The 13,229-nt window shown below is 30.9% G+C and overlaps 1 protein-coding gene across 4 annotated transcripts in view; it reads right to left on the bottom strand.

Annotated features, from left to right (window-relative positions):
• Positions 1-13,229, bottom strand: part of LOC106870146 (uncharacterized) — a 268,004-nt gene that overhangs the window by 6,579 nt on the left and 248,196 nt on the right. For 3 of the 4 annotated variants that reach the window (XM_089348930.1, XM_014916147.3, XM_089348929.1), the window contains one exon: positions 11,193-12,271. In XM_089348930.1, coding sequence (XP_089205056.1) covers positions 12,174-12,271 — 98 coding nt within the window. In that variant the 3' untranslated portion in view covers positions 11,193-12,173. Of the gene's footprint in view, positions 1-11,192; positions 12,272-13,229 lie in introns of those variants that run through there. The other variant, XM_089348928.1, reaches the window with a different exon arrangement.

Raw genomic sequence — 13,229 nt, 5'->3', positions numbered from 1 at the left:
TATCAAATTTGTGTGTTGTAGGGGTGTGCATGGAAGTGCGAGGTGACATAGGGGTGACGGGAGGTAAAGGTTGAGAGGTATTGGGTGCTGGTGTAATGTGGAGTAGGAGTGTGTGCATGCGTTTCATGCACATGTGAGTGTATGTAGGTGTATGTATATGCCGCAGGGGCGTAATGGTGTGTGTGTGGTGTGGGTACTGAGTTTAACGGTGTAGAGAAGGTATGTGAGGGGTGAAAGAGGAAAGGAAATGGAAGATGGAAAAGATGTGTGGTGTGTGGTGTGTGTAAAAATGTATATATATATATATATATATATATATATATATATATATATATATATATATATATATATATATGTATATCATTGACTCTCCTGTCGTTAGACGACACATGATTTGTTTATAGTGATCAAATGTTTGTGTACACATAAGCTCACTCCTTCCATCAAATCGACATTACCTGTACAGGTGTACTGTGTGCTACATGTCAGATTACAAAATGATCGCAGACCGACGTGAAATGAAGTGCTTTGCTCAAGGACACAACGCAACGCCCAGTCTGGGAATCGAACCCGCGATCTCGCAATCGTGAGTTGATATGCATACATGTGTATGAATATATTTATACATGTATGTATACTAACCCCCCCCCCCCCCACACACACACACATATGGAGGGAGAGAGAAAGTGAAAGAGAAACAATGGCTAAGAGTCACATCTAGCATCAAATTCACATTTTGAGGACACCAAATGTTACTTTATGAATGTATTTTGTTATTGTTCTAAGCTTTGAAAAGGGTATATTTTTTCAAGCTGAAGTATCGGTGTAATTGTATTCAATTTATTATGATAGAGCTAATTAATATAAATCGTAAAAAAAAAAATGTATTTCTTATTTTATTGAACCATAAATGAATGATATATCTAATTAATTAATGACATTTTTGTTATTGCTTTAACCAGACACAAGACTCATTATTTCAAGCGTAGAAAAAGGTCGAGTGAGGTGTTTCTAGTGTAACCCAAGTATTTTTTATAGCAATTGCAGATAGAATAAAAGATGTAATATACAACGGCGTTATTTGAATTCGGAAGCTAGATGTATGGAACCAAACACTACATAGTTTTAAAGCCTGGCACTCACTGCTGTAAACTTCTTTAAAATCTTAAATTCTAAAAGAAATTAAAATATACAAAGAATTCTCTCTGATTGGAATGTTTTAAAGAGATAGACGTTTAAAAAATTATTAATTCATAAACTGTTTTAAAAAGCCGTTGACATCTCTACAAAAAATTGAAAACCGTCTCGGAACCAGATGAACAAAAAAAAAATGAATGTAATATTTTTGCTGCTGTCGTTTAATTGTTTAATTGCTGTTACTTAATTGCTTTGAATTTTTTATCAGCTCTACTCAATTAGACCAAGACATGTAGGTAGCAGGTACGCCAGTACTCAAAAATATTCTGTGTTTTTGATATTGCTATTGTTATTGCGTTTGTTGTTGTTGTTGTTGTTGTTGTTACTGTATAACCTCCGGTCAATCCTGCTAAAGAATACTTGTGGTACCCAGACAGTTTAGCAAACATCTTTGTGCAATCCATAAATCCGACTTACAGACTAATACCTATTCTTCGTCTTGGTAAGGACTCTACACTTCTGTGAGGTCAGTGTCGAATTTCTTATCATTCAACTGGCGTTCTAGCCATATAGCTACCTTACCTTTGTTTTCCAGCTATGTAGTGATCCCGTATTTTTTTTTATCAAATATTCACGTTCTATTTTGTTTTCAAATATACTATTACAGCTTTGACCTCTGCAATATATCTTTAGATTTCTAGCTTGTTGGGGTTAGTTTAAAGAAGATTTCGGCGTTACTATTTTCAGAAGGGTACTCACCACTGAAAAACCGAAAGTTTTTCTACAATCTAATAAACCAATCTAATAAATTAGATTAGACACAATCTAATAAATTTCTATTTTGGTCTGATATTTAAACTACACACTGACATAAGAATCATATATCTAAGTACTCTTTTTGCACAATGCATAAGATCGACGCTTGTGGTTGGAATTGAACCGTACATGTGATATTTATATTTATTTTATCGACCATGAAGAGAACGATTTCATAAGTTGATCCGAGGTTGATTTCAGTATTGAGTCGTCGTAAGTAATGGGAGATTACATAACACTTCTAAGCATCTACGCCGCCATCTAATCCAAACGGTTACATTAGTACCAGCATTACAAATTGTTAGAGAAGGTATGAACTTAGAACGTAAAAGATCGAAATTAATTATTAGAAGCTGTAAACCTACTTGCCCTTTAGTCAGAGCAAACGCACACAGAGTCACAAATTGTAGGTAAGTAGGTGCCGTCGACCAAATCTACCCAATATATGACAGACATTTATCTTATTGACTGTGAGTAGCTAAAATACCAAGTCGCCCCTCGCGAACGAAAACAGCATTTTATCCGATAGTCGCATCTGGCAAATCAATGTCTTTTAAAATAAGTCATGTTCGGATTTATGTTGCATTCATTGAGCACTGGCTTACCTAGCTCGATGTAATACGATGTCTTTTAAAGTGCCTGTGTAGGCTTTAAAGCCGATATGTTAAACCATTTCTTCGGCAAATGGAAACAACATTGAATAATGATTGAATTGTACGATAGATGTCATTCTCTGCTGAAAATTACAATCTCTTCTTACAACTATTGTGTATATATAGTGCGTTCGTGCGTACTTGGATTAAAAAATACATATACATATGTATGTATGTATGTATGTATGTGTATATTTGTATATATACATACATGTATGTGTATATATGTATATGTACATATATATATATATATATATATATATATATATATATATATATATATATATATATATATATATATATATATATATATATATATATATTCTTAAACAAGAATATTATTGACAATGAGTTCGGAGTTTCAACCAGTTAAGCCATCGACAGACTGCGATGCATTGAAGTTAATCTTGCTTTATATAGTCTCTGTTGAGTTAAAATCTTCCTTGGCCGTGTGGATTTGAGTGGAGTGGTAATTAGATTTAAGGGTAGGTTGCTATGAAGAGGTGCTTTGGAGAGAATTTTATTGATCAAATTTGCGGTTATGTTATTGTTTAGAATTTATTCAATAATAATGATTTCAAATTTTTGCCTCAAGGGCAGCTTGGGGGAGGTATTACGTCAATTACATCGACTCTAGTGTGTAACTGGTACTTATTTAATCGACCCCGAAAGGATGAAAGGCAAACTCGACCTCGGCGGAATTTGAACTCGGGACGTAGCGACGGGCGAAATACCGCTAAGCATTTCGCCGGCACGCTAACGATTCTGCCAGTTCACCACCTTAATTTATTCAATAATAATGATAACCACCACCTCCCAAATAAAAACAGGAAATACCCTAAATTACAACAACAGCAAAAACAAGTAAAGAAATTGACAAGCTAAAACATAGTACCTACTTATATTCTTTTTTAAACCCCTAAAAAATACCATTACAACAAAAAAATGTTGACACGTCCAGTTACTAAGTCTTTAAATATTGGACTTTGCACCTTTGGCCTTTACATTGTTAAAGCACAGGATTAAATCCAATAAAACCAAAAATAACTTAAACTATTGACCTATTATATAACTACTTACCAAAGGAGAAACACTTGAATATGCGCAGCTACTTACAAAGTTCTACATTCATGAATAAATTCTAAACAATGACATAACTTCAAATTTAATCAATAAAAATTCCTCCAAAAACACCTCTCCATAACAACCAACACTAAAACCTAACTTAACTGTCACTCCACTCAAACCTCACACCCAAGGAAGAGTTTGAACTCAACAGAGATTATATAAAACCAAGATTAACTTCAAAGCATCGCTGTCCGATGATGACTTCCCTAACCGAAACTTCGAAGTCACTGTCAATAATATTCCCGTTTAAGAATAATACACTTTTTACTTTACAAAAGTATAGAGTAATCCATCAGATTAATGTAAAATCGTTTTCATTATAACTGAACATAACTGAACACACACACACATATACACACACACACACACACACACGCACGCACACACACATATACATAAAAATCTGTGGATATACATGTATTTATATATAATATATAATACATACGTATATATGTATGTGTATCTATCTACACACAGTTAAAAAGCATTAATAGAAAATATAGGTAAAGAAATTTCTATGTTATCCTCGGGTATTGATACTTTCAATAAACATGTCTCTTACTATAATAGTACATTAAAAGAAGCGGGCTATAATTCAAAAATTAAACTCTTTAATAATTACGGACCCAATAACAATATTATTAATCATCCTAACTCTCAAACCAACTATAGAAGTAATAGTAATGATAATAATAAACAATATAAGAAAATAAAGATAATTATAATATACGTCGAAATAAAAACAATAATACTAATAATTATAGTAAGGATAATACTAAAAATAATTCGAAAATGATAAACATAATTATTATATACCCATGAAGAATACACTGACAACGATGAATAATAATAATGATAATAATGATTACAATAATAGTAATAATAATAATAACAATAAAAATAAACATAATAAGGAAATTATATGGCTAATTATCCCTGATGGGGCCCAAATTATTAAAGAAATTTTGAACATAAAAAAAAACATCCTTTAAAAAGAACAATACGTACTCGAAAATATTCTACAATAAAACTATCAGAGTGGGCTATTCTACAACAAGGAATATAAGTAATATTATATCCTTAATAAGCAATTTCAAATTAAACAAATTTTATAATAATAATTTAACTAATATTAATCATAGCTACAGCAGAACTATCATAAACAATAAGCATAGCCGTTTTTCAAATAAATGCACATGTAAAGACAAATCCAAATGTAGGCTTAATAATGATTGCAATCTAGATAACGTAATTCATAAATGTATAGTAACCTTTAATAATAATAATAATAATAATAACAATATTAATAATAAAGAATATATTGGATCCACAGCGAAAGAAATTAAAAAAAGAATTTCCCAGCATTATCAGTCTTTCAAAAACTCCAAATTAAAAATTTCTACAGGTCTAAGTAAATACATATGGGAGTTAAAATCTAATAAAATAGAATGCACCCTAAATTGGTATATTATTTGTAGAGCGATAAAATAGATAACAAAACGTGCTTATTTTGTACAACAGAGTTTATGAAAATAGTCGAGAGAGTTCTTATTAAACAGTAATGAAGAGAGAGGAATAAAATGCCGACATAGGAATAGCTTTACGTATAATAAAATGAAAAATATATAAAATAACCACCCTCAAAGCATATCATCTCCACACACTTATGATGGATACAGTTACTAGAAGTTTTAATAGCATTTATAGTAGTATTATATACGTATAGACTAAGAACTAAGTATTTATTAAACAATATTACCTCTAAACGAATAGTCAGGCCACATTTATGTAACATAAATCTCAAAATCTACAACACTTTAAAACTCCATCTATTGCTAGCTTTACGATTATAGCCCCATTTCTAGTTATTATCTCCCCTTGACTTCAACCTCTCTTATATTATTATTATTTTTAGAGTATTTTTCATAGTAGTTTATTTTATTCTTTTATGTTATACCCAATTCCCATAATACTTTGCGTCTGACAGTGAAAGCGGCCATTTGGCCTTGAACTTGCAGGATTAAACCTTATGTCGTAAAGTAATCTACCTTTATTGTTTCTTTTATTCACTAAGTTTCTAACGTAAGTAGTATTTACTAATTAATCTTTATTCTAGACTATTACTTCACATTTGACATGAAATATGTTTTATTATGCTAGTATTCACAGGGGTGTATTTTACACAAAATTATTACAAGTAATATAATTTCAATAATATTTATTTAGATATATTATAAGATTTGATATGTTTCTAATTTAATCGTTAATAATTTCCTTAGGTAGAGCATTTCCAAAACATATTTTAATTGTACTTTAGGTATTTAATTGTTCTTTAGGCATTTAATATTTTTAAATATATTTGTAATTTTTATTTTTAATATAACTATTTTTAACTTTTACCCGTACATAATAATAATATGCATAGCCTGAAGACGCACTGGTGGATTTATGTATTAAGTATAGCCTTAATACACGCCCCACCAGCATAGAAACACGTGTAGCGATTACTTGTACGACCTTCTTTCCCCACAGATTAATTACAGCTAAGATATATTTAATTAACTAATTTTATTTTAAGTTATTTAAATTATTTTACTTGATTTAATTTTCTCTGCGTATATCATACCATGAGGTCATCCTGAAATAGGAGTTGTTTATCGATTGGTAAATATCCCAAATTCGTAATAATATATATATATATATATATATATATATATTATAAGGTTTTTAACTTTTAAATTTTCATATTCATAGAGTGGTGAATAAATCGATATATCGAGTTTGAAGTCTCTGTCTCTTTTGAATATGAAAATTTAAAAGTTAAAAACCTTATAATATAAACTGTGAGAACGACCCTTAAGGAATCTAGTTAATGATCCCCTAAGGTAAGTTCTTATGCTATATTGGTAACGGTTGCTACATCCTCTGGAAAATTATTATATATATATATATATATATATATATATATATATATATATATATATATATATATATATATATATATATATATATAAATGCATATATATATATATAAATGCATATACACACACACACATATATATATATATATATACACACACTCATACATATACATAAACACATATATATGCACACACACACACACACACACACACACACACACACACACACACACACATATATATATATATATATATATATATATATATATATAAGGAAAATGGAGATTTGAACACAGAAATAAGTCAAATTTATTTATATAATAGTCAATTTCATATCGCCTACGTACATTTCAATTTCTCACCTACATTCATATTTTGCAATTAAGATTGCATTATGCATTTAAAAGGTAAAAATAATGATTTTTTTTCTGTATTCAAATCTCCACTTTCCTTATATCATTAAGATTCTGTTCTCCTGTATCGAATGGATGAAAACATCTGTAACGACAACTGGAACGTCATAAGTGTTAACACTAATATTGACACAGATTAATGAAATCCATAGTATATTAATTGATATGGAGCTAAACCGGTGTACGTTTTTAAAAAATACATCCCCGTGAAAGAGCTATCTCTTTCCATTCGAAACTTATATATATATATATATATATATATATATATATATATATATATATATTAAATATATACTTTTATAAAACAAATTTTACAAAATATATAGTATCTGTTAACAGTCTTAGCCAAAAACTCACAGTTGAGTTTTTGTATATATATATGTATACATGTCTCTTAAAGGATAGAGCTCAAAATCAATGCATTGAAGATACTTTATTGCAGCAACAATCATAATAACAGAAACAACCACAATAAGCCAAACCTATGCACATTTCAATAGGGTATCCCGGAAAAATAAACCACATCATCAGATGTCTCGTAAAATATTGTAACAAATTACAACATATTACAAATTTCTGGATACTCCATCTCATCAGGGTCGCATTATTGCCATCACCAATACTATTATTAGCAAAACACACACATCATCCAAGAGGGTGAAAGAATAATCGACGGCACGCAACCTACCATCGTTATTTTCTTGGATGATGTGTGTGTTTTGCTAATAATAGTATTGGTGATGGCAATAATGCGACCCTGATGAGATGGAGTATCCAGAAATTTGTAATATGTTGTAATTTGTTACAATATTTTACGAGACATCTGATGATGTGGTTTATTTTTCCGGGATACCCTATTGAAATGTGCATAGGTTTGGCTTATTGTGGTTGTTTCTGTTATTATAATTGTTGCTGCAATAAAGTATCTTCAATGCATTGATTTTGAGCTCTATCCTTTAAGAGACATGTATATATATATATATATATATATATATATATATATATATATCGTCGAATAAGGGCTGCGAGCTATCAACAATTATAAAAGCCTGGCTACCTAACAGCTGCCTATAGTTACTGGCTGAAAAGACGAAAGAGCAACTCGATGGAACCATAAATTATACCGGAATATTAAACTATTTTCTATATGTGTTTGCACGAAATAACACTTAATTTTCAGCTTCCTTTCATTTCTATCTCACAGACAATACAGAGCTCTGAAATCGATTAATGTTTTATTGAGCTTTAAATGTGCTCTTGACTAGCACCTATGTGTGCATAACATTATACATACATGCATACATACATGCATACATACATACATGTGTAAATAACTGTCGATATATATATATATTTATATATACCCCTTATATACATATGTACATATTAATATATTTTTATATACAGACACACGCATGCATTCACATGCATCCGCACACACATACACAGACTCGCACAACTCTGTGGATGGACTTGTGCATTGTACGTATGCGATATTTGTTTTAGTCCCAGCATTCATATTATTTAGTATATCTGTCTCGATATATAATCAAGATAGTAATGTCCTTCATTTAGAATTTAATTATACAAAATTGTAAACAAAAAAGACAAAACGAAACTTTGTGATAGCTTGAAACAGAGCTAATCATAATTCAATAGTTGTGAAATATTTTGAATTTTCTGTACACAAAGGCGACTCAAAAACTGTTTCAGCTCCCCAAAATTATTCCTATAACCATCCAATATTACTTTTTAACAGCAGCTCCTGTAATCTGGGATTTTGACATTTGTCTTAAATGAAACATTTTCTTATTCTAAATTGGATGTTAATTTCGTCATGATATCCCTTAATTTTGTAATATTTTCTAGATTAAGCACAACCACAAGCGATGTTTCTTATTGATCATCACCCATGATCTATTTTAGAACCCCTACTTACATGTACTATACTGGGGAGTCTGAATAAAAATGTAGGAATATTGGAGATATTGCCTATAAACGTAGGTAGCCTATAAGACTGTATGATCGGATGTTTATGTCCCTTCTAAATTCACTCCTCTTACATCGGGAAACATTCTGGATAGAGTGAGGAAAATTGAAGGTTACATTGTTGCAAGCTGGTGGTGAGAGGAAACAGTGACGTAAAATCTGGGATGTGAGGCATAATGGAAAGAGTCAGGTATGGTGGCTTAACTATCTATCTATCTATCTATCTATCTATCTATCTATCTATCTATCTATCTATCTGTCAATATATCTATCTATCTATCTATCTATCTATCTATCTATCTATCTATCTATCTATCTATCTATCTATCTATCGGTGATTTTAGTGATCATTATTATGTATATACATATGTATATAAATGTATGCATATATGCATGCATACAGATATATGTATATATATATATATATATATATATATAAACTGCATGTGTGTGTGTGCGTGTATATACATACATACATACATACATATACATATAAATATATATATATATGTGCATGTATGTATGTTTGTGTGTATATATATATATATACACACACGCGCACATAAATATATACATATACGTGTGTGCGCGTGTTTTGATATGTTGGAAGAGCGTCATGTAAGATCGCCTCCTTTACATCTTTCAGAATTGTGGTTTGTTTTGTTGTCACTCCTCTCGAACGAAGGAAATTTTTAAAGTCCCTATTCATAGACCTGCAGGTTTGATGTGAGATGTTTTGGTTAAGCGTTAATGATACTTATGTACAAAATGTTAAGTAGGAATAGAGATTGATATCATGTGCATTGAAGTCTTGGTGGTGAGATGTAACAGCAAATAGTTCAATAAATACTAGAGTTCCGGGAAAAAATAACCGAACTTCAAAGTACAAAAGGAATTTGATAAAATATGAGTCGGAAAGTGTTCTCCAAGATGGCGCTGTGATGAAGCAGTGTGTAATTGTTTATTTAAAGAAAGGAAATCGTTGAGCATAGAAATATTTTAGAGTGCATAGGAAAAAAAAATAAAAGATTGAAGACGGTTTTATCCACCACGGAAGAACTGCTAAAATGTTTCCAGTCCAGGAGATAATTTTCTTGGTGCAAATTATAAGTAGTCTGCTTCACTAGAAGATTTTCATGCTAAACTAACAACTTAAATAGTTTGTTATCCCAAACCATTGACTCATATACTTTGCTGTATTCCCACAAACATTGTCATTCGCTAAATACACAAGAACACCCTACGTCATTCCTCAGCACACAATGTCCAGTCATTTCCCCAATATATAATTATACTCCAGGTAATTTCCCAATACTTTATGTCACTCCAAAATACAGCAACATTTTACATTGTTTCCTATACCTACAACTATACCTACTTCGACTTTCATTACACAGTAATATAAGACATTTACTAATATACAATATTATCTCCAACCCTGTCTAACCTAAATCTTCGCCAATATCACCTGTCACATTGCATCCTACATATCACAACCAATACATTGAATCACCACGAAATGTCACATGGTGTTGCACCATTGTATAAAGCTTCACAGCAAACATTTGGAATGATGTATTCTTGCAAATGCTTACACTTTTTGCCATATTTTTGAGCCTCACTGCCATATATTTCTATATTTTTGGCTCTTTATATTGATATTCATCATTTTTTGCTATTTTATTTTACAAAATGCTATTGGAAAATTATGTACAAGCACATAAATAAACGTTATATTCACATACACACATGCGCACACATACACATATATGTATATGCACAAAGAAACAAGGCATATATATATATATATATATAGGGAGAAATATATATATATAATTATAAGGAATTGTATACTAAACCCCAAAACAGAAGCTATGACCCGATGATGGGTTACAAAAATTGAAAAAAACCCGTTTAATGTGATTCCGTTTTGAAACAGCCAAATGGAAGGGTACAGCCTGTTTTTATATGGAAAGAAAACATCAAAAATCGGTCGCGGAGACAGAAATATTTTGTTACAATTCGCAGACTCTTAGAATCTGCTTGATTGATTTTATTCAGTGTTTAGCCGGCAATTTCTAAATCGAGTCAAATAAAACACTCAATTTTTCAACTGTCTACTAGATGAGGTGGAATTTTGCTATATGGAATATTATAAATAAGATTCCTGGATGATATTCAAAACTATATAAGTTTTACGAGAAATTATAATGTGAATAGAGATTATCGTGATTTTCTGGGATTTAAAGCCAGTGAGTTATCCATCTGCACCCCACGAATTGTACAATCTACTGGCACAGAAAAATACCTAAAGCTCATTTAGCTGAGATTAAGAATCTAATAATTAAACATCAGCAAGATACGAATATGGTAACCTGTGTCTTTATATCACAGTCATCGTTTCATTCTGAGATAGATAATTTCGATTAAATTATCGTTGATAATTTGGTTGGTGCACAAGAGAAGCAAGGCTTGAACCTGAGATTGCTTAATTTCGTCTGATCCCTCATTACTAATATCATTTAGGTTTATTTGGCTTCTGTCAATTATGTAGAGTGACCTTATATTTACAGGCAAAGGAAAAATGTGACGTTTATAACATTGCCAAAAATATTAGCGATGAAATAGCTTCAAAAAGCATTTGAACCCCTGTAGCTGACAGAGAGCCCAATCTCTTAATCTACGATGTTAGCCACCATATTATTTCAGTATTATACCATACAGTGTATTTCTTTTCAGAAAGAATGTAAGTTTTCAATTTTAAAATCTTTACAGATGTCGAAGTTAAACATTTCTTTAATAGGTTTAAAAAAAAAGTTTATTTTGCTATCAGAGACTGATGCTTCAGACAGTTTTTTTTTAACGTTAGAACGTTTAGTATAATTCACGAGATTATACTTTAAAAGAGCTATGAAAATAACATAATAGTGTTGGACAAATCTTCTATTTATCCCTATGTGATTTAACTGCAATCATAAATAAATAAGATTTTGCCAAAGAATCAATAATGTTCTTTAGAAGTGTTAGTTAATCAGTGAACGAAACACCTGATATTCTAACTATATCATAAAACTTGTTCGAACAAAAATAGTCGATGCTTACATTAGTAGACTAGCTTAACTGAATTTGTGATATTCTGTTGTGTTGAGAACTATATCAGTAGACATCTGTGTATATATAAACGTCTCTTCTGTGGCTGACTTGTTATCGTGCACTGAAAAAGAATATAACAAACATTAAAGAGTGAAAGCACAGTAGATTTTTATGTGATAAATACAATACAGAATAAATATACTACAATATATACGAGGCAACATGTATGTTAGATATAGTAGTTTATATTAGAAAGTTAAAGACAAGATCAGTGCTGATCAATATCCCCACAAGTCAGTTTATATAGTTAAACAAATTCGTAATATTGGCTGCACTGTCGTTCAGTCGAACTTGCACCTGAGTTTCCCCAAGAACCTCAAGTTATGAGGTCTTTGGTGATGTATGAAGAGAGAGCGAGTCAGAGACAGAAAAATGAGGAGAGACTGGTGGGGACAAGAAAGGGAGAGAAACAAAGAAACAAATAGAAAGAGCCAGGAGACTAAAGAGTGTAGAGATATTTCAAAGAGTTTTCATAAATGCACTGCGTCACCGAGTTATTTGAGAATCTTAATCCTTATCACTCAGAATATATGAACTTCTGTGCTAGAACTATGTCAATGCACAAGAGCATTAACATAAAAATGGTATTTGAATCAGCTCGTGGTAAACATTCTTGGTAAGATCTACTAATTTACTTACCTGGCCTTCATTTTAAATTCCAAATGGGTGTATCATTACAATTATTGTTTTCAATAATTTCATGCGAGGTTTTCACTGTACACTCATATGCACTTTTGCTCTTGTGTGTGCAATATTGCTATTTGAGAAAATGGGAAGATGTGGGTGGTTTTGTATAAAATTTTTCTATCTTGGAGATATATTTTTAAAGTGCCTAAATGCTTATGATATTTTCAAAAAAATATCTTTATTATATTTTACAAATATTACTGTGCATAGGTCTTTTCAAAATAGTAATAACAATGAGAATTTCAGATGTGAAAACTTAAGAAACAAGTAAAAGAAAAAAAAAAAAGCAAACGTGTTTGTTTGGTAAGAAGTTTGCTTCCCAACCACATGGT

This window comes from Octopus bimaculoides, chromosome 3 (assembly GCF_046866305.1).
Source record: "Octopus bimaculoides isolate indiv1 chromosome 3, ASM4686630v1, whole genome shotgun sequence".
Classification (NCBI taxonomy): domain Eukaryota; kingdom Metazoa; phylum Mollusca; class Cephalopoda; order Octopoda; family Octopodidae; genus Octopus; species Octopus bimaculoides.
The sequence above is the reverse complement of the archived record's forward strand: the minus strand, read 5'-3'. Positions and strand labels throughout refer to the sequence as shown.